We start from the raw sequence: 23449 nt of genomic DNA, 5'->3' as shown, positions 1-23449 counted from the left end.
ACGGGTCGGAAATGCCGTCATTATCATCATCTTCGTCACACTCGTCACCCAACCCATCTTTATCCGTGTCCAGCTGGGAGCTGTTAATGATGGTGGGGCAATTGTCTGTGCTGTCCTGGTGCCCATCACCGTCGCTATGATCACAGAGACAAAAAGAAATGGCATCCCAGCATCAACTCCTGCCTCTGCATGGCAGACAGCATGGATATCTGAGCGGGAAACACACTGGAGGCACCCCCAAAACTGGAAACAGACCAGTGGGGCATCATGACCTGGTGTCACTCAAGTGGCTGAACGAGGAGACAAGAACAGAGACAGTATGACAAGGTGGCATGAAGATGGAGACTAAGCTTAGAGCCTTACATGAAGTCAGAAAATATAGCAGAGCCCAAGATCCCAAAGGACATTCACACCTAAAGGGAATGTAAGGCATATCCAACATGTGCAGTGTCACCAATCAAAAGGTACGCAGGAGACAGCACGAGCTCAGCAGCTGGTGTACCTTGTCACGTATCTTGTCCACAGGTATCTTGATGCTCATGAACAGGCAGGTGTGTGAATAAAAATTTATGGGAGACTTTGCATGAGCACCTGAAATCAGACTTCTTTAAAGACAAGAACCACTTTCACCCCCCTGCATACCAATGTTTTGTTACATTATGGTCCCATAGAGGAGCCACACAGTAAGAAACAGAGAAGAAAGTCTGTAGCTCCTAAGCACTTTTCCACCCCATGGCTGCATCAGCTGGTTACAGTGAAGAGTCCGCAGGAATGGAGACACAAGCTGTAGAAAACTGTTTGGGAAGCTATGGGGTGGCTGCATTGTTTCTCCATGCCAACAGTTAAGTGCACCTGTGCAAAAAAATAGCCTTTAGTCAGGTGTGTTTTGTACATGCACCACAAACAAAATGGTTTCTGGTGACAAGCAGGCATGTTTCCCCTCAGTAGCTTTTTGCCTGGCACAGGCAGTGCAGAAGTGACATGCAGCCAAATTAAGGCTGTGCTGAAGCTCATAGCTACGTATATTCCCACCTATCTCTCCCTGCTTAAGAAAGATGCTCTGGTTTTAGGTCAGAGCAATTAAGGTTTGCACATTCTTGAGCTGAAACACAATGAGGACTAGGCACATCTATCGATTGCAAGGTTAACTTCAGGCAGAGCTACCGCACTTCTACCAGGAAATTCTTCATAGTTAGGTTTGAGAAAAAAAAGAAAACATGTCCTTTTTAAAAAAACAGGAAAAAAACCAAAGCTGTATCTGCATAAAACAGCGCCCAGCTGGGGGCCTTGGCAGCTACTGGCCCAAGCTCAGGAACGCTCCCTGCAGAGGTGAGGACGGCGGCTCCTCGCGCAGATCATCCCAGACAGCAGCACCCACCAATGGCCCTGGGGTGTGTCCCTGCATCCGTCTGCAGCTGGTGAAATGCTGCACCAGCAGAGGATTTATCATTTCCCTTTTCTTTTCCTTTAAGTGAGGCGCATAGGGGAGGACTTGCCACCTCCAAAGCTGGTTTTGCAGAAGCTGCTCCCAGCCAGGCGTTAGCAGCTTGCCATGGGATGTGCTTCCCTGAACGCTCAGGGAAAGTAAAAGCCATAGGGCAGCCTTGCCTCTTCTGCTATTTATTGGGGTTTATTGGCAAATCTTTTGCATTTGATAATAAAACTCTGTTTCTGAAACACTAGATTCTTGCGGAAAAACATACAGCCCTTAACTGTGAAACTTCTGCTAAAGTAAAAAAGAAAGAAAAGAAGAATGAAATATAAAAAAGACATTATCTCACTAAGAAGCTCTGAGCAGTGCTCTGGGTTTTACAGCCAGAGAATGGCTCTGAATGTCCCTTCCATAGGAATCCTGTGTGGACAAGGGGCTAAAGGTGAAGGGGCCTGTAACTGTACTGCTACAGGAAAGTGAACCAACAAGGCTGATAAATCACAACATTGTTTTTGAAATAACATCTCTTTGAGGAGGTACTGGAATGACATCCAGACTAATCTGGTGGATCACAGCTCTGCAGGAGTCAGTAGCATGCTTCAGCTCAAGATGAACCTCTGCCACTTCCCTGCTGCTATCAAAAGCTACAGCACAGCATACCTGTCCTGATTGGTATCGCAGGAGTCACCAACCAGGTCATTGTCAACATCCGACTGCAAAAGGAAACAGAGTTCCAGTATCAGCTGCTGAGAGCATACATTGAAATGGCAGTATTAAATCAAAGCACAACCAAATCAAATACAACTAAAATAAAGCGCATGGAAAAACATTTGGTTTTCAAAACATTTTCTTGTCTGCATCATCCATCTAACCAAAAAGTCAGTTTTATTAAAGGAAAAAAACCCAATGAATACACGGGGTTAAACTTCATGGAGCAGTTCAAGCAAAAGTCCTCTACTATTGGAAATAAGTATGCCTCATTTCTACCCAAGGTCAATTTCTTAAGCAGCTTTAAAAATCTACTATGTTTTTCTGAAGTTCTCAGCATTTTCTGTTAGTCACAAGGGTCTTAATCAGAATTCAAAACATACGAAAATTCTCACTGGCTTCTCATCTAGGAGCAGTGAAAGTTTTGCTAAAAAAGGACATCAGGATTTTGTTCTAACTAAATACCAAGTGTAACCACTGTGTGGAGTCTGGCATTGGACTCTGGGGGAGTCGGCCATGTCCACGTTGCAGAGCCTGATGGCAGAAGACACTGGCGGGGTAGAGGTGCTAACAAGACTCTAACTTATGAGAATATACCTGGTGGCTTCCCTTTCCCATGTCAGGAGAGTCTGAAGCTCCATGAAACTTTCCTGAATACCCAGTATTAAATGATAAACACTGTGCCTTCATGGGCTGCCTCATTCTCTTCCATCTTTTTGGGCCTCAGCAGTCCCTCTCCCTAAATGAGGGTATTTTTTTTCCTTCTGCCTGCTAACCTGGTTTGGGTTGCTGACTGTAGGGCAGCTGTCACAGGCATCGCCAACACCATCATTATCCTGGTCCTCCTGATCTTGGTTGGGGATCCTCTGACAATTATCCAAAAGGTTCTTAATACCTAGCAAAAAGTGGATTGGGTGTCAGTTAAAAACAATTCTCATATTTGTTACTGCACAACATAAACATCAAAAACAGTAAAGACACTATTCCTTTTCAGCACCTACTTAATCTTGCAATGACATTATAAGCCTGCACAGCAAATCTTACTTATGTGTGCATCCATTCATTTAACAGAAGTTAGACACATCTTGCTAAAGAACAGCTTCCAACCCCATCATATACACTTCATTAATACACACAATTCCTTCCATCCTGTTCCGGTATCACAGCTTACAGGACAGGACGCTTCCTCTTGGTTACCACATTTGAAGGGTTGTGATATTTTCACTTCTTTCAAACCTCCTGCAGCAAGGAAATAATACAGTATGTAGCTCTTGGGCATCTGGGGCAGGCAGCAGCTGGGTACTCTGAGACACGTTTGCACCTTTGGGGAATTACTGAATGACCAAAGACCTTAACTTATACATGAAATACGGTTGGGTTAATCTGTTACAGTGTTCAGTGCTTCCAATGGAGGCTAAAATATATACATTAATCTAAATGAAAAGGATTTCAAACACAGGTTTCTTAAAAATAGACAAGGTGTCTCATGACACTCAGCAGCTGGTGACAGGAAATCTAATATACAGCACATTCTGGGCACATTTAAAGAACGTCAGAGAAGCTGGAGGTAAGGAATTACCAACCATCTCCATCCATGTCATCATCACAAGCATCTCCTTTCCCGTCACCATCTGTGTCCCTCTGGTCATTATTCAGGACATTGCGACAGTTGTCACAAGCATCTCCAAAGATATCTTGGTCACCGTTCCTCTGGTTAACATTGGGTGCCAAGACACAGTTATCCTGCAAGAGACACATATCCAAATCAGACATGAACCGGGCCTCAAATCTGTAATTTCTACTTTAGTGAATTTATATAACTCTTGCATTTATTTCTACTCTCACAACAAATTACTGTGAACAGTTTGACATTTTATGTAAACATTAGCTCTGGATGAGACTTCACTGGCTCCCTTGAAGCTCTGCTCTGAACCACACTGTGGAAACCCTAAACATGAACATCCAGTATCATAAAAATTTATTCGTAACTTTGACTTCTGATTCTCATTTTGGATGCACCCACGGTGAGTAACCTGTTTTGCTGCCCTGGTTTTCTTACTTGGTCCTTCTCTAGAGCTGCAGTTCAGAGAACCTGACAGGGTTTGCAGATGCTCTCGGTGGAAGGCTGCAGCCCCCTTCTGGTAGAGACTCAAACCAAAGAGACTGAAACACTTGGAAAAACGGGACCAAGCTGCTATTGACTCTCTAAGACCATCAGGAGGCATATGGAGAACACTTTATTTCAAAGTGGCATAAAACTTTCCTCTCCCATATAGCACACCAATGACCTCATGTTCTTGCACACAGAAGCAGAATAGAGCTTAGTAACAATACAGAAGTTACTTGATTGTGAAGGTGCTGAACCTGTGCATAGATTTACAGTTAAAGGAGGATTTAACATCTTCCCTTATAGAACATTAATAAAACCAGGCTACAAGAATTTAGGGTTGGCCTCTGTGGCAAAGCCACCTATGACAAACCTTCTGTGATTGCCAGTCTGCCCTAGATAAGAGCACTCCTTTTGTCTTCCCTGGAAGTGCATTAAGCAATACCACAGGCAGCTATTAATGTAGAACAGCAGGGATGTGAAGATATGGTGTGAACACAAAAGAGCTTTTACAGTCTGAATTTACTCTCTGATATATTCTGCAGTAGTGTACCCATATGGAAACCTCTTTCACTTTGAGAACATGACTCAAAGCTTTTTGAAGTTATCTGCAAGACACCCATTAATCTATGTGGGTCTTAGATCCCTCATGGAATGTAATGTCAGGTCAACCTGCTCTTTATAAAGACACTAATGCAAGTAATGTTCCTGAAGGCCATGCTATGGGAGAGCATGATGAAAGGACACAAGTTCTGTATATAAAAAGCTCCAGAATTCAATGTTAAAATATAATAATGGTGCATACACTGGTGGGATTTAAAGCTGGTTGAGACAGCCTGGATTTTTTAGGTCTTACAATAGTGAGCGTTCTATAAAAGAAAAAGACAAGATTTACAGAGCTGCTGACAGTGATGAGGAGAAGATAATCTCTGGCAAGTAGTAATGAGCCAGATTTCAAAAATACTGCCTATGGCAGTAACGTGAAATCATTCTGCCTGCACAGACCTCTGCACTCTGATTTATACACAGCACCTGCTCATTAGGAATGCCATCTCCATCTGCATCATCATCACAGGCATCTCCAATTCCATCAGCATCGGCATCTTCTTGTCCAGAGTTTGGGACAAATCTGCAATTATCCTAGACAAAAAATGAGACATACCTGCTGTTCTATCTTTCAACCTGATGCCTTCATAATTTGAATGACTTCTTCTATTACTGTTTTAATAATCAATTAATAAAATTAAATACAATTTATCCAGAGGAATTCAATAACTTGAAAAAAGATTAATACATCTAGTCATGTTTCTCCCACTCTTCCTCTTCATCCCTTCATACTCTGAATTATTATAGAATTAAGAAATAATTTCTTACCTTTCTGCAGTTTTCAGCAGAGCATAAGAGTTCTTCATTAGGGTAGCCATCAATGTCAATATCTTTTCCACAAACATAACCATCACCAGCCCAGCCAATGCCACACTATCAGTAAAACACAATGGTAGTACTACCAAAAGGTTAATGAGTCATTGTAGCAGCATTCAAGAGGGAAACTCTACATCAATCTTGACAACACCAGCATACATAAGGCATGGACAGGCACTGAAGTACGATGAGGTACACTTCAGCACCTCTCAATGTGGGCAGAAAATCTGTTTCAAGCTCTCTACATCTAGGCACAGCCAAAAAGAGCTAAGACTTGATGTCAAGTGGAATATACATGTGCCCCCAACACCTAATGATTTCAGTGGGAATTATATATTTCTTTTAGACACTGGTCAGGAATCAATTTTGGTTCCTCATCTGCAGGTAGAGAAAAAGGAAAAAGGGGATCTAGGCAGAATATGCACCTAGCATCTCAGGAAGGGGTCCATGCTTAGATGGGATGACTGTGTTTTGTTCAGTATCTCAGGGATGTATCTGCAACTAGAAGAAGCTGTAAGGGAAAACTGTGCTGACACTCAGTAAGTTTGCATCAGCAAAGCAAGTTCACGTGCACACAAGTTTCTCCTATCCAACTGAATCGGTACTGTTTCAAACCAATGCCTAATTTGTGTTGTAACTCAAGATACATGCATATAACTACATGTCAAACTCTGGTCTCCTCTTAAAATGAGGACTTGCCAAACACAGGTATCTAGGCATTTTCCCATTACAGCATGGACTTAAAATATCCTAGATTATTCTTCTTTGAAATAGATGGACATAAAAATGAGACCAAAGCAAGTGCCAGCAAAAGCATCCACTGTATCCAAATTTAGGACACAGGATTAGTCTCTTGCTTATCCTTGCAAGCTGGATAAACCTAAGTAATAAACTTCAGTTAAGACTCTTAAAACAGAAGTTCATATGCTACTTGGTGCTCCTCTGCTCCTGCTGCTGGAAAGCATATTACAGCCTACCAGGGCCTAAAATCTGTGGTCTCACTTGGAAAAATACCATCTCTATCCATAGGCACATTGGGTATATAGAGAGGATCCCTACTCGCAGCTACGCAGCTGAGCACCAGGAGAGGAATTTGCCCTTGTGATGTCTTCTGTAGAGTGGCACTTGACAGTCCTTTCTGAGGAGACTACAGAAAGTATATAAAAGCCATTCCTGAAAGTTCTAATTACACAGAGACATTAAATATGGTACCGGAGTATGGCTGCCTTACAGGTATGCTGCAAGAAAAAAACAACTGCAAGATATACTCAGCCCGGCTACTTTTATAGCTGGTCTGGGCCAGTGTGCCACAATCTGGTTAAAACACCCACTATATAAAATAACCACAAAGACTTTCTCAGTTCCAGACTAAAAAAGGTTATCTTCCACTGTACCAATGCATGAATTTATGTACTCACAATACATGTCACCTCTCCTCTTCTCTCCTCAATACAGCGGGCATGAACACTGCATGGGTTGAGGGCTCGATTTCTGCAGCTCCTCTCAGGCTGGCATCCCCTGGTCTGATCTCCTGTGTATCCTGGTTTGCACTGGCCACAGTGGTAAGACCCCTATAAGAACAAGTTACAAGCCAGCCTTTTAACAGGATGCCTTTTTCTTTTGAAGCGAGTATGTGAGTAAGATTCAAGTCACAGTGCTTATGCTATGCAAGTGCAGATCTTCATTCACTGAGGTCTCTTGCACTGTAAAAAAACTTTATTTTCTACATGAAATTCAGTTTTGGCTCTCACAGTGCACAATGGAAAACATGCTCAACTCTCGCCTGCCCAGACCAGTCTTTTGCTATGCCAGAGAAAAATCATTTAGCAGTAAAAACTTCTTCATGATGCCTTGTCCCTGCCAGCTTCACTCTGAGCTGCTTACAGGTGGCCAAAACTTTGTGCAAAATTCTAAGCAGCACCTGCTTAATCAGGTTGGATTCTCTTATTTCAGCATAAAGCGGACCCACTACTTTATCTAAACTCAGCTGGGCACAACTTTTAATCATAGAGAAACAGAAAGTTAATCACACCTTTGCCCCATTTTCTTCTCACTTAAACGTTTTTACTTGAAGACGCAGTCATTCTCATTTACACTGCAATAACTTTTTGGTTGGTTTACCCAGATGTATACCTAAGTATTTTATATTTGTGCCACTCTCTTGGGGAAACAAACCCAAAGGAGCTAAGCCAAGGAATCTCAGTGTGTGCTAGGACAATCATTATATGAGATATAAATGGATAAATGGTGATAAGAAGAGGTTTTCTTTAGGTATCTAGTGCAGGACGTGGCACTTGGTCTTGTCAATCCTCATACAGTTGACCTTAGCCCATCAATCCAGCCTGTCCAGGTCCCTCTGTAGAGCCTTTCTTCCCTCTAGCAGATCAACACTCCCACCCAACTTGGGGTCATCTGCAAACTTACTGAGGGTGCACTTGATCCCCTCACTAACATCATTGATAAAGGTATTAAACAGAACTGGTCCCAACACTGAACCCTAGGGAACACCACTTTGTGACCAGTCTCCAACTGGATTTGACTTCATTCACCACCACTCTTTGGGCCCAGCCATCCAGGACCTGCCTTTCATAAGCCCATGCTGACTGGGCCTGATCACCTGGTTGTCACCTTATTGCTCTCTACAGCTACCTGAAAGGAGGCAGGTTGTAGAGAGGTGGGTGTCAGTCTCTTTTCCCAAGAAAGAAGTGATAGGATGAGAGGAAACTGCCTCAAATTGTGCCAGAGGAGGTTTAAACTGGACACTAGGAAAAATTTCTTCACCAACAGTGTTATCAAGCACTGGAACAGGCTGCCTAGGGAAGTGGTGGAGATACAATTCCTGGAAGTGTTTAAAAGACGGGCAGATATGGTTAAGTAGTGGACTTGGCAGTGTTAGGTAAACAGTCAGACCTGATGATCTTAAGGTATTTTTCCAACCTAAATGATTCTATGACTCTGTAATTCTAAGTGAAAGGTACACCTTGCTTCGTAGTATTAAAATGGCTGTATGCTCCTTCTATTGGATCATAACACCTTTCAAACCATTTCTACGTCTGCTACACTTGCCCTCCTGGATTTAATATCCATGGGTATTAAAAGCATTGCAGCTCTCCTCCTCTCTGTACTTACTTAAAGGGACATCTGGTACTGTACAAATACACTAATGAAGCGAAGACATTACTCCTATAAAAAGAGCACCCAGGGGAACAGCTTGCTGCAGCAGTTCCCAGGGTGGGAAGAGATGAGGGCAAGCAAAGGTTTAATATTTCAAAGGAGGTTCCTTGCAATAACATACTCATAAGCACACACAGCTGGATGGTGTGGACAGAAGAGTTCCTGCCGTTCCTCAGGTAAAGTGATAAAGATACAGCTCAGATTGACATGTTAATGACAAATCAAGTACTGTTTTTTTTATTATTACCAGGAAAAAAGGAAAGGATTCTTTGGTTTAGATGAAGCCAACAAAACAAATTGTATTATTCAGCTCTTCAATCAGAACCATAATGTCAATCCTAGCCTCACAGAATTTTACAACAATCAATTTTTTCAAGCCACAAATGAAAACGTGCTTACCAAAGTGTTTATGCAATGGGAATTTGGAACGCAGATTCCAAGTCCACCATTCTGACATTCATCAATATCTAAACAGACCTAGTAATAAAACAAATTGACATGTAAAAACATCAATCTGAGATCCAAGCGTGAAGAAATGTGACTAAAGTTTAAGTCATGAAACGTCATAGCTTCTCCTGAAACTGCTCTCAGAATGGGACAGACATACGCATAGACTCTTTCCAGTGGATCTCCAGAAATATTAAACCCTGAAGAGACACTGTAATACATACAACCTTAGGATGGGCTTCTGGTTCACTCACAAGAGCTTACACAAGAACTATATTTCCTCTGTAGGGTGTTACAGAAACATACAAAAAGTGACAGTAAATTAGGCCTTTTCTATCACACTCCTCCTAGTCCAAAGTTAGTTTACAGAAATCAACAGAGCCCCCTTTAAAATTTATCAGAGATACCTATTAAGATAAAGGCACATTTTCTGGCCTCCATACCAGCCCTGAGTATTAGACTGTTAATATTCCCATTAAAGCCAAGCAAACACAACTTGGATCTTCTAACTGAAACACTCTGAGCAATTCCTAACTGCAGAAGACAACTATGGAATGACTGAAGAATACATAAAACGCAATACAGATGCATTGATACAAACCAGCACCTTGCAGTGGTGGTTGCTGCACAGATGCTGCCACTCACCTGCTTATTGCTCTTGGCGTAGCTGACTCCTATCCCTTGCACAGTTTGCCCTGTGTATCCTGGAGGACAGGTCTCACATCGGAAACCCGGAGAAGTGTTCACACATCGCACGCCAGGGAAGCAAGGGCTGTAACGACACTGCAAAGAAAAAAATGAACCGAGCACATGTTCGTGCTTCAGTCACACCCAGACTCGGACTATGTGCACAGGCCTCTCAGTCAAAGGCAATGCTACATGCAGTGTCTGTATGTCTTCTGTTCAGAGCTGGCTTATAGAGGAAACAGTCTCTGCAGGTATTTCTGACCTCAGTAGGTATTCAGCTAGATCTGTAATTTAAGTAACATTTGCAAACTTCCATTATAGCCTGTAGTTGATGCTCTGATTCCCCATCCTTCCTTTTGCTGGGCATGTTCAGCTCCCATGGAGGCCAAGAGCCCCCTGGAAGCATGCAGACCACAATATCAGAAAACCCACGCACTCTAATCCACCAAATAGTCCTAACACTTGTGTTTTGTACACACAGAAGTGGCAGCAGCATTTTCCTTCACTTACATTTGGGCACAGCTCACAGCCAGAAGTAACCAAACATGAGTCAGATGAACTGGGATACGTCAGTGGCACCTACACATTTCTAGACCAGAGGCCCAGAGATGACCCTCAGCACCTCTCCCAAAACACCACACATCCACAAGCATCACCCTTGGCCTGAAGTCACCATTCGCTTCATTGCCTCATGCAGTTTTACAGAACAGCTGTGACCCATTTCACCAGCCTTGTGGGTGCCAATTGGGGAACCACATCTCCCGTTGCTGCCTCTCCACCACCACCACTAGCTGCTGGGTAACATTTGTAGGAGTACTGATAACATCAACATGCCATCATGCTGCCTATGCTCAAAAACAACAACACATAAGAAATACGAGAAACAAATACAAGTGAGGTTTTTTAGATATGCCATCGTTAACAGAAAAACATCTGCAAGATGGAAGGAGAACAAGCCAGAAGATACCCACCTACAACAAACATACAACTTGTAACCAAACACACACACACAAGGGAGCAAAAAAATGGTGATGGAAAGATATGTTAGAAGTAGGTCCACAACTAGCATAAGAAAAATGTAAAACCTAGGACAGACATTTTGTGCTCCTTATTTGTTGTGGATTTTTTATTGCAGGCAGCAGAGGGCATTCCAATTACACTGTAAACAGAGCAGAGCTGCAGCTCCCAAGATACAGGGCATCAGCATTTGAAAGTAATGTCTTCAAACTGGTATGAATAAGAGACCGTATTGCAGAGATGCTAACAATCTCAGAAGAGACAACAGCAGCTCTCAGTGAGGAATCTTCTACATCTGTCCTTATCAGAATTTGTACATGAACTTATTTTTAAATGCCAGTTATTAGGAACTATAAAAATCGTTTATTCAGGAGAATGGTGCTCTCTCAGAAGAGACTTCTAAAAAGCTTTGAAAAAAAATACTTTACTTCTTAGTCAGCTAACTCAGGAAGTAATATGACACATCTCCCGCTACTAGACAATGAAAAGTTATTGCCATTTATTATCTCTTTTCCACCCCCTGTGCAACCATAAGTGAAAACTAGCTGTTAAAGGAGATCTTTACTGGTGAGCAAAACTGCACCAGATTAGGTGGCATTTTAGTAGCAGCGTCTACATAAAGACCTCATATAAGCAAGACTGTATGACACCATTTTGGCAGTTTCCTTGCCGCTTCTAAGGTGACACCAGGTCTGCAATGTGGAGTGGTAGCAGGAACATGAAGGCATGCCAAACACCAGTGGCAGAGCCTGACTGCCCACAGAAAACCATGTTAATGTCAGGCCCCTACAGACCAGTCCTGGTTTGTTCTCCCACCACTGCTGCCACACGTAGAGTTCCCCCAACCCCGAAAACGTCAGGGAGGAGGTTACTGCCGTGCTCTGCCTTGGCCTGGGTATGCTCGGGAGGTGGAACCTGTCTGTACTGGCGGGCTCCTCCTCGGCTGGCTGGAGTCTCTCACCATGGTTGTCGGTGGCATGAAGCTCGCACCACAGCTTCACTTCCTGCATTCAGATTTCAGAGCTTCACCTCCATTTCAGCACCTTCTGTTGCCACAGACACAGCCCATGCCACTTGAGGCAAAACAAAAGACATCGCCTACAACCCAGAAAACTGCCACACTCAACCCACTTTCTCTCCCTGGTGTTTTTCACAGACAGATGCAAGTTGGGCACACTCCATCATCTCTGCTGATGGCCTTCAGGAGGGAGTAAACCAAAAAAGCAGACAAAGCACATCTCCTTTGGCTAGGAAGGAGAGAAAAGGGATTGTTTTTCTTATTTTACATCATTAGGCAGGTACATTGGTAGTACTGTGTTATCCACAGGCACAGTTAACAACCTAATTCTCCTAATTCCCTGGTCTACCATATCGAGGTGCTTTCCCACAAAAATCACTAAAGAGTAATGACAAAAATCATCACACAGAAAAAACGTGGTGAAGCTGTAAATGGTTTTGTTGCCTCTTAAGTGTCACATTCCAATTAACACAGGTTTTATTTAATCCTTAAGATACTGTAAATTTATTAACTCAGTCCTCAATACAAGCAAGCTCTGAATTTCTAACATACAGCACAAGAAAAAAAATAGATGTAAGTCAACATCATCAGCTTTCAACACAACCATAAAGAAGTAAAAAGAACAGTAACAATAAACATTTATTTTCCTTCATAGACTTTTAAGGTAAGTCTGAAAACAGGGCTTGAGTTTGGGCTAAAGAGATTACTTTGGTCTCCAAGGCTGGTTGAAGAGCACCACAGTTTAAAGAAACAAAGCCCTTACTGACAAGAAGTGCTTCCGCAGTTCTGCCTAGAACAGAAGCTACTGCATCTTCTTGTGGAATAGAAACAACTACATCAAAAGCCTGTTTTGGTTGTTTTTGTTTTTGTTTTCAGACATTAAACTACTTTAAGTGACTTCTCAACTCACCAGGGTATTTAAAGTTTTCACACTTCTAACCTCCATAAAGTTGCAGCAACAGCAAAATAGGGAGGTAAAATAAAATCAGAATTAATTTATATTCACTGTGCAAGCAGTCAGCAAATGCTGAAGACAGCAAGTATTAGCAACCCATTGATATATATGACACAGCTGCTTTTCAGATTTTGTTTTTTTCATTTATAATTCAGTGAAAGTCGCTATATTACCTCATCGATATCTGAGCAGGTAACTCCATTTCCCGTGAGCCCTTCAGGGCAGGGGCCACACTGAAATCCCTCCGCTGTCTCCAGGCACCTGACTCCCCTGAAGCAGGAATTAACTTCACATTTGGGTTTACTGCGCCTAGGAAGCTGAGTTGGAAAACTCACAGTTCCCAAACCTTTAATGCAGAAAGAACAACATTTTCAGCGACTGAAACAAACATCCATCATGGCTTTCAGCTGGCAAGCGCTCTGAAGAGATCCCCAAGACACTGCACAGCAGGGACTTCCTGTTTCTGCGCTGTGCTGCTACCAGCTGTGCCGTGGCTGAAGAGGCTTCATGCTGCGAATGGTTCACCAGCTTGCTGTGTCCCCAGACAGGGGAAAATAAGGCTATTTTGTTAGGTCCATGTGCTTCTCCTGGCTATACATGGAAGATATGCTGTTGGCCAGGGGAAGAAACTCTGAAACCCAGTGACCTCAGATGGCCCAAGGGACTCAAGTGTGACGGTACAAGGCATTTGTCTGGCTAAAGAGACAACACTACCACTTCGTAAGAAAAACAGTGCCATGGTTTCACAAGAGCATATCTGTCAGTCTACAAATAAGAGAAATAAAAAAGCAGCAGCTTGGCAGCCCCTGAACACGCAGCAGGACATGCAAGTACATTGGTTTAACTGCACAGAGACCAGCCCTGGGGAAAAGCATTGTTTTCTGAGACTCTGGCAGGTGCTGAACACTGGAACTGATGCATGCAGGATTTAAAGACTTTTTCTTTGACTCTTGAACATAAACGTTAACCTGGCTGGAGCTCAACTTGAGTTTTGATGAGGCTGACAGACTGGAAGAAGAAATCAACTAAAGGCCCTAGTGAGTTTAAGGCCTTTCACGCCACGCAGTGAGGGAGTATTTTGGTTTTTTACACTGAGTGTATATGTGTCCTGATTGTCAGTTGTGTAGGAGTGCCATGCAGTGACATTTGGGAAAGCATTTATTTCTTCCATTTAGTGAAAAGATGGAGACCCTTTTTTGTGACTGTTAACCAGTCACTGCCTACTCAGAATCAGATGGCTTCCAGGCAGACTGCACAGTATCTTCCTCAGACTGACAATACCAGCAAGAGCAGAACATGATTCCTCCCTTGTCCTTCTACTAAGATTGTTCATGAGATACCTGGCATGCAATGACTCCCTCCCCAGAAATATGCAGCACAGCTTTGTTGCAGAGTGAGAATCGACTGTGTTGGGTCAGTGGTACTGCTTGGTTTAGCGGAGTTTTATCCCACAGTGACTGTCAGGTCTATGGAAACAGAATGCTTTTTCTCTAATGAAACTCTATTTTAAATTTGTATCCAATACATCTAAAATTTTGGACACAGGAGTTTTAAAAAAGTACTTCTTAGAAACCACATAAAGCTGATTCAATCAATACTAGTTTTAAAACAACTGTACATCTTATTTGGTTGCCTTTTACAGGCAATAACAGGAATACTTACCACATGCTTGGCACTCAGCTATGGTATTTCTCAGAAAAGTTGTTTCTTTGACCTTGAGGATACAGAAAATAAACATTATTTGGATACAGGCAGCTTCAGTTTGCATCTCGCTGCCAGAAGAGCCATTATCATTCTTCCCCAAGATGCCACTTGCTCACTGTACTCCTTAAAATTAAGGACAGTAATAATAGTTGTACTTCAGTTCAGTCTTCATCAACAGGACCTTTAAGAATGACAGGCTTAACTCAAAGCATGCGTCACAAGCAATTCCAGTTCTGACACCCACCAGCAAGTGCAACTACAGTTCGGTACAACAGACCCACCTCTAACAGAGGGGTAGTATGGCTACTCTAGTTCCTCTGCACTTAACACACCAGATTTGCTGGATCTGAATAAGCAAGTCCCATACACTCCCTCATTCAGTGATCCTCCATTGTGAGCACAAGGTACCAGGACCTAAATGGTTCTTTCTTTTCCACTGTGTTGTGCCTCTGAGGCAATGAGCTCTACACATGAGTTTAATGCTGATGTGAATTCTGCCCTGACTCTATCAAAAGTGGCAAGCTTCAGGTACTTCACACTGAAGCCTTCATACTGTACCTGTTGTCTGAGAAGGTCTTTTACATCTCCCAGTATTTGGTTCATCTGCATCATCTGACCCATCAGCTGCCTACTAAAATCACCTGCAGGGAAACAGCAATGAAAAAGGTTCACAATGCATATAACTGCCCTTCATTTGCCATGATAATTACTGAGACACAAGATGGAAACACTGTTAAGAGCCAAGGAGGGCAGATGTAACTGTTACTTAAGCCCTATAGGAATCCTTATAGCAAACACAGTATCTAGCTCCAATTTTTGTAGAGAGATGATGTGCACTCAAGGCTTTTCTGGACTGAACCCCACTGGATACCACAGAAACCTCTCCACAGAAAGAAAAAGTCTGTCATTTTTCTACCATTATTTCAGTGTTAAGGCTTTCCAGCTTGACCTAACAACAGTGGCAATGCCACGAGTGTTACTGGTTCCCCCGAGACCAGTAACCCAAGCGAAATCTTCACATTTCAAGATTGAGTTTTTTTGATAACCCACTTGGGACAGGAGGGAAAGGCCAGGTCATGAAGTATCTGTGCATACAATGGAAAGTCACCCTTTGTAAGTGTATTCCATGTCCCCACAACCAACTCCTGCACACTTTTCAAAGTGAAGTTACCCAGCTTTCTGAGCAAGCTCACTGTGCAGCTCTGAACATGCATCAAGAGTGCCCGCTCTGATGAACACCACTTTTAATACCTGGAACAGTCATTGGTCTTCTCTTCCAAAATGCAGCTCATCACACAAGTTTCATGGCTGCTTCTAGGTGGTGCAGAGTTTGTACAGATGTCATGAAACATCTACTCAACACACTATGAACTCAAACCAAAGGCAGTTTTCAATACTAAGTAATAAATTAAGGACTTTTAACACAAGACCAAAAGTTACATCCATAATGAGCCTTAGGGAAGAACCAGAACCAACCCAAGATCTTCACATGAGACTCTTATCTGTTAAATATTAGTTTCGACCCAGTGACAGAGGAGAAGCAAAGAGCATGTTTAGCACAGCAGTTAGTAGCAGTTTCTGTCTGTAGCTCATTTCTGAGTCTGTAGCTATTTGTCTACTCTCCGACTGTAAGTCAAACCAAGTTTCACAAATACATCATATTTTATCTTCTAAGGAGGCAAGATATTTTGATATTATGCCCAGTGGCTTCAGGGAGGTTTATTCATGTGTTACTTTTCTGAGTATTGGAAGTTTACATGAATAATGCTTTTCTTGATGTTTACCTCATTGTTTTGTCCTTCAAAGCATGTCTAACTGCTTCCAAACATTCTACTGGGAATCATCTAATCCCTCACATACTACTTTTTCTTCATTTCAGATTTTATCAAAACACTGAAAAAGTTTACAGACTTAAGAACCACCTGTTCCAGAACCTGCTTCTGTTCTAGTCCCAAACTTATTTTTATTTGGGAGGAAGGCAGCAGGACGTAATATCATGGGTATTTCAGAATCCCATAGTGGAACCTGGCATGCAGGCTGTTGGGACAGATGCTGAGGTCTGTTCTTGTTTTACTTGGTTTTGGGGGTTCTTTTAAACACAGGACGGTTTAGGCATTAATGACTGAGATCTGAAAAAACTGTCAAGATATCAGATGCTGTTTGTTGGCTAGCAGCTAAATCAAAACCAGATCTATTCTGTACAGTTAAGTTTTGCAGACTGTTAAACTTTAAGGTGGACTAAACTGGTTATACTGAATGAAGTACATTTGTATATTCAGACAGCAGAGCAGAAACAGATGACTTCTCATAGTTGGTTTTTTTTTTTTACTCTTCCATTTAAAGCCAAGTCTTATGGTAGGCCCCACCTGCAGCAGAATGACTGATGACCAGTGGTAAGAACTAAAGAGCTACTGGTTCACAGTACATTATGGGGTGGCTTTTCCTAGAAGCAAGCAGAGTAAGCAAAAGGTACAGTCCAAAGCTATGCAGTTATCTGGTCCTACTACGTAGTCTCTCTCATCCACACCCCACCTACTGAGGCAGCTCCCAGTTCAACTAGTCCCTAGCTCTACACTTTGGGTCAGTAACAACTAAAGTTAACAGAATGTTTTTTACAGCAATAATTAAATTCAGATTCAGGTCTCAAAAATTACTGTCCAACAGGGAACTGAAGTACCTTGACATGCTTACGCTCTGTAAGTGTGAGCTCATGACAGGGAACTACCCTGTCTTTCTCTTCCCAGGATCTTGCAGTATAGAATTATAGCATGGTTTGAGTCGCAAGAGACCTTTAAAATAATCTAGTCCAAACCCCTTGTCATGGCAACGACACCTTCAAAGCATCATCCAACCTGACCTTCAACGCTTCCGATGACGGGCCATTCACAGCTTCTCTGGCTACATGTTCCAGCACAGGGCCTTGGATATAAAGCAGGTGTACAGCTTCATTGCACATTTAATTGGCTCAGGCAGGGCAAACACACAAACACTAGCATGTGTAATTTCAGGCCACCGTGAAATGCTTCACAGATACTACTTCTAGCTCTCCTGGGAGCAATACTGGCTCAAGCACCCCACTTGCCCCTATCCGGCAAAGAGTCCTGAAGGGTCATTCTAAGAGACTGCAGTTACTTGGCCAGAGATCCGGCCATGATTAAAGTATGGACAATGGCTGACAAGAGAATAGTTTCTGTCAGCCTACAGTCCTCCACCAAAGAACATGCCTATACAAGTTGCAGATGGAATTACAAAGAGACAGGTTCAAAGTAAACAGAAGCAGATATCGCAGATATATGATTAATTTCTTGCCAGAAGACATTCTTGATCATGCCTTCAAAACTGACTGGAAAGATTCATGGAAGAAAACATATATTAAGTACAAAACACAAAGGCTCCACCTCTGAGTCAAGAGCTTTGTATACCATTAACTGCTGGAAAACAGAAAAGCATTCAGGGAAAACCACACTATAACTTTACTCTCTCATAGTCTTGTCCTTGAGTCTATATTGGCATACTGTCTCTAGCAGTAGATAGGTTAAAAGAACCCTTGGACACGTGCAACATAGCTATTTTTTTATACTATGTCAGGTTCAGGTACCCTACATGAACTAGATGAGCTCCAAAGATCCCTTCTGACCCGAACGATTTTGTGATAATGATTACAGGCAGCGTACTAATCTCCTCAGTGCATCTCACACAGTATTTCCTACCCATGCAAGAAGATCCAAATATACTTCTTCAACCACTGTCTGATCTTCATATACCCATCTACACTGCTTACGTATCTCAGTCTCACAAACTAAACATGTAGGGAATGCTGCTTACTACAGCAGTGAGCAATGACCAGGGACACAGTTGAAGCCATGTACAGTTATTCAGGTCCAAAGCTCTCCTAAGGATTTTCCAGTTAGTATGACAACACGTGCTTTTACCAAGATACATAGGTTTCCCACCCCTAGAGAGCTAAGCACTTGCATTCCAGCTTTTCCTGGCTGAAGGTAAAATGGTGGTTATCTGATATATTGCTCCTGTAAAAGGGCATCGTGAAGCATACACAAAGTGCAAGGCAGCTGACTTAATATTGCTGTGGGAACATTTGCACCATTTTCTTTGGTGATTTTGACTACATAGACTTTGAATATATTCATATGAGTTGTTTTATTATTACTATTAATATGATAGTAATTCCACTTGAAGGTTATAGGCAAGTGAATTTGAGAAGCTCAGCTAGGTGAGAGATACAGACAATCTCTCTCTATATTACAAACACTTGTATTACTGATCAATGAGCAAAATGTTACAAATAAGAAAGATGCAAGTTTGCAGTCTGGAAATCTTGTCTGTGGGTTTTTCCAGGAGGAAATACTGAAATACCATTGCTTTCTATGTGCAAAAGCCTACTGATTTAGGGAAAAAGAGAGACCTTTGATTTTGAAAACCTGTATCTTTTGCCTATATGTATATATGTTAAGAAGCAAGAAAACTGAATCATGCGCAACTGAGGATTTACATATCTAAAAGGCAAAACAGATTCTGTTATCACTGCACACCATTGATGCCTACATTCATGTAATGTACCCAGGATACTCTCATGTAAAATTTGTGTATCTTGTCTCTATTTTAATCAGAAGTAGAAATGCTGCAGGGCTGGGTTTGGCGGGGGGGACAGGAAAGGGTGTGAGAGAAAGAACTTCTCATGGATCCTATTTCAAACCATGAACTCACTTTTTTTCCCCCATGGTTGTCACACATGAGCATATTGCATGCACAGGGTGAAGTCACTCTTCTCCCTCACACCCACAATAGAAAGGCAGACCAACAAGGACTAGGAAGGAGTACAGATGGGGCAGCCTAGCCCAGGTTTGCTGTGTCAAGAGGTCAGAGAGCACTGTTGCCCGTCACAGGGGACTGCAGGAATAGCAGTAACCTCAGCTCCTTCCTTTCCTTCCTGTTCCCAGCTCAGCCTCCACAATGCTCTGCACAGGCACAAAAGGAACCAGTTTTAGAGCAGGTTTCCAGTCCAGCAGTGACAAAAGCCTTGGCCAACTTGGGGCCGAACTAGTGTCTGCCTTGCAATGGCTCTTTCCATGCAAACCCATAGGCTCTGTAGCTGTAGTACCAACACAGTCTGCAGTCTCCTGCGTCCTTCTTCACATTCTGTTCGTCCCCTCTCCAGGACACTCCAGCAATCAACAAAAGATGAATATTGGCCATGTGGATAAGTACACTGATAGGTCTGCTACTCTATCCATCCATCCATTCATCCACTCATTTTCATAAAGCCTGTAGCAGTGTATCCCATGTAGGACTGCTTCCCTTCTGCAATCTGAATACTTAAAATATTATTAAGCTGACAGAAACAGATCATGATCACAAGAGTCTGTTTTCCAAATCAGGCTAACAAGCCTCTTTTATTCATGACAGACTCCTCCTTCCCTAGGACAACAATTCACTGCTTTATCAGCAGCAGGAGTGACTTTTCTCCCCAAACTGAGCTATTTCTCAAATATTAACAGGAAATTACCATGGCTGCATTTCAGTTCAACAACTGTTATTTCTTTTCTATAGAGCTTCTCCACATTCTTAATATTCATCAGATTAGCTTCTTTGCACTGGTATCCCAAAGAACAATTTTAACTACTGGTTGCGAGCCTTACCAGTATACTGAGGAAGAGGTTCGATTTGTTGAAGGAAACAGTCCTGCAGGTTCCCCACTTGGGCAAGTGTTCCTCCAGTCACCAGCTTCAGCTCATCCAGGGTATCCTGGGCTCGCAAGAAAAACAGAGCTCACAATTCCGGTATAACAATGGAAATCAGACAAAGTAAATGAATTTTTTAGAGAGGCTGTCAATTTCCTAAGCATGCAGGGCTCCTACACTGTCCTCTTCAGAGTCACCCATCTCCATATGAACTGTAATAAAATCCCTAATCTTTGCCCTGCAAATTTTCACATAGCTGTGGTTTTATTTTGAACTTTTTTTTTTTTACTATTCCAGTTCTTACAACGGGAGTTCACATATTTTTATATCCACAGCACGTAAGAATGAGGTTTTTTCTGTTGAACTGAACCCAAAGCAGTCTTTCCCTCCTCTTTCTCAAACAGGTTTACATTCATGTCAGTGATGTTGGCACCTTAGTGATTCTCCATATACACAGGTTCATTTTCAAGCCTTCAATGAAACAAAGCAAGGGGACAACCTTGGGGACAGAATGGCTCTGCACATTCTAGTGCATATTTTGTATTAATGATGATGGAAGATGCTTGTGGAAGATACTGTTTATCTCAGATCGCTGATATGGAGATGATGGTAAGCTATGCCAATCCTTGGTTGATGGACAAAGGAAGGAAAGCTACTGTAGTCAAACAGATGGGGTTGGACTCTTGCACCACATGAGTCTCCCTTTCCTTTGTCTTTACAGCCTGTGTGGATTACCACGAAGAGGAAAGTCACATGCACAGCCAAGGGTTGCTCATACTGAACAGCTGTAAGAAGCTGATGAAAAGCTGCCCTTACTGCATCTGCTAAGACCTTGCAAAAAGTCTAGTCCCCAAGAAACACCCAGACTGGAGTGAAGGAAGCAGTATTTTTTGTTTAATAAGCTAAAACCAAAAAGCATAACTATTACCAGGTTCAATGAAACTAAGATTTCACCTGTTCCATACAGAACTTACATTTACATTAATTTCACAAGTTAATAATCAAGTATTACTGAAGCACCATTGTACATTGTATGGCCGCTGTGAGGGCTGAGGTCTGGATTCAGGGATCCAGAGGATCCCTGGTGACCATTCTAAGTGCTCAGACAGCTCCCAGTTTTCCCACTCACCTGTGGCTTCTCCTGGAAGGTGCGCAACTCTACAGCTGCTGACCTCTGAGACAGTGCTGAAAATGCTTTTGGCAGGTCCTGGATGGCACCCACTTGCAGGCAGTCCAGATACAACTCTATTGTGCTTGATCCCTGCTGCAGGCCACTCAGCCACAAGATGACAGCATGAGGTTTTCCATCAGCCAGCTGGATGTTGCTAAAGATCACTGAATTCAGCCTCTCATCACTCTTCAGATAGCGCAGCACCACTAGTACAAAATACACATAGGGACTACCATAGGATAGCAGATAACCCAAGGCTGATCAGGGAAGATCCTGTGGAAATCTGCAATTGCTCTGGTAGTTTTCCACATCAGCTTTTGTAAGTGCATCCCATATGCAGATATAAATGGTAATAACAAATGGGACATTGGCTCTCAGAGCGGGATTACCAGGACTCTTGTGTGATTCCCCACTTGTAAAGCATCGCTGTCTGCACAGTGTTTTCGACTGCTTTGTCCAGGCCTCTCTGACTGGCTTAACCAATGCTACCTCACATTTTGCCAAAATACAAGTGATAGTGGTAAAGGTAAAAGCAGACAGTGAACAGTCAGCACTTTGTCAAGTACATACCCGATAGACCTCAAAACACTCTGTAGCAGAAATGTACAGCTAGAAAAATCAGTTTTAGTGATGCATATTGCTTTCAGTGAAGCCATCTGACAGTGTATCCAAATGCATTACTAAAGAAACCAAAGAAACCATCATTACAAGACAATAACCTGCATTTTTCTGTAACACATAGTAAGTAAAAACAAAATACAATGCAGAAAAGACATATTTAACCTCTAAAGATGACTAAGCCCCCTCTCAACTCTTTTTTAAGGCATTAGTGAATCACCTACTTGATACTTCCGACAATAAATTCTGATATCATGAAGTAAAATTCACCATCAAAAATCACAACAGAAGACAAACAAAACCTCTTACACACTGCGTAATATTGAAAAAATGTCTCTTTCCTAAGGAAATTGAATCAGTAAGCTAGGATCTGCAAGCTAAATCTCTTAGACCAGCTAGCTAGTTCCCTCTACAAAAATCTCTCCCTGGCTCTCTAAATGCGCATCTGCAGCAGCTGAGTGCACCTAGTCGGTGTGTAGCCATTCTACAATATTAAGACAGATCTTGTTTCAAGGATCTCACTGATCACCAGCCTGCGTGCCCCTCATTTCCTCATGGTAACAGCATGTGCAATGCAGGGTCATGCTGCACAGACACCGGGCACCTCAACAGTTCAGTGCTGGCTCTTGAAAACTTCTGTTTGAAGTTCACAGGGGGCTGCTACTGCTGCATCAAGGGAGAGCTCACACTCTGACCTTCAAGAAAACCTTACATTAACATGAGGTCAACTAAAAACTGTGGATATAGAAGAGGAAAAAACACTTACTAGCTTCAAAGCTAGTAACATCTACTGAACTCATCCTATCTCTATCCACTTAACAAATTATCTTCCCATCTCTCCATTACTAATGCACCCTCTTTGACGCTGTGATACCTTTGTTTGTCAGGGACCTTCTGAGTTATTGGGTACGTGTACCCTACTATTTTTCTCATTGCTCAGTCTAATGATTAAAAGAATCCAGATTTATACCAGCATGAACAGGGCAGGGTACGTCTCCATACTTAAAGTCTACACTGGTGCTAAAGTCTCAGCATTTGCGATCAATATCGGGAATGTTTTCACTGCTGTCTAAGTCAAAACACTGCCAGAGCTGAGATTTCCGTAAAGGTGCATGAGGTCACCAGGAACTTGCTAAAAGGTAGCATTTCCTGGCAAACTCAAAGATCTGGCAAGACTGAGTACACTGCAAACATTTTACTTATGTGAAGATTATGCATGTCTGGGTCATATGAAAGCAACGTTTTTGGACCCAGGCCCTGCATTCAGAGTGACCAAATGCAGCAGTAAGC

The 23449-nt window shown here is 42.4% G+C and overlaps 1 protein-coding gene across 1 annotated transcript in view; it reads right to left on the bottom strand.

The window, feature by feature from the left end:
• THBS4 (thrombospondin 4) overlaps window positions 1–23449 on the bottom strand; it is a 33856-nt gene that overhangs the window by 6542 nt on the left and 3865 nt on the right. Inside the window, exons 3-16 of the mRNA XM_010189647.1 lie at window positions 21500–21747; window positions 20329–20434; window positions 15230–15312; window positions 14630–14681; window positions 13141–13313; window positions 9936–10073; window positions 9243–9320; window positions 7088–7240; window positions 5622–5726; window positions 5280–5387; window positions 3724–3883; window positions 2917–3035; window positions 2093–2145; window positions 4–134 (exon numbers count right to left, since the gene is read on the bottom strand). Coding sequence (XP_010187949.1) covers window positions 4–134; window positions 2093–2145; window positions 2917–3035; window positions 3724–3883; window positions 5280–5387; window positions 5622–5726; window positions 7088–7240; window positions 9243–9320; window positions 9936–10073; window positions 13141–13313; window positions 14630–14681; window positions 15230–15312; window positions 20329–20434; window positions 21500–21747 — 1707 coding nt within the window. The remainder of the gene's footprint in view (window positions 1–3; window positions 135–2092; window positions 2146–2916; window positions 3036–3723; window positions 3884–5279; window positions 5388–5621; window positions 5727–7087; window positions 7241–9242; window positions 9321–9935; window positions 10074–13140; window positions 13314–14629; window positions 14682–15229; window positions 15313–20328; window positions 20435–21499; window positions 21748–23449) is intronic.

The sequence above is a fragment of the Mesitornis unicolor genome, unplaced genomic scaffold (assembly GCF_000695765.1).
Source record: "Mesitornis unicolor isolate BGI_N332 unplaced genomic scaffold, ASM69576v1 scaffold23558, whole genome shotgun sequence".
Classification (NCBI taxonomy): Eukaryota; Metazoa; Chordata; class Aves; order Mesitornithiformes; family Mesitornithidae; genus Mesitornis; species Mesitornis unicolor.
The sequence above is the reverse complement of the archived record's forward strand: the minus strand, read 5'-3'. Positions and strand labels throughout refer to the sequence as shown.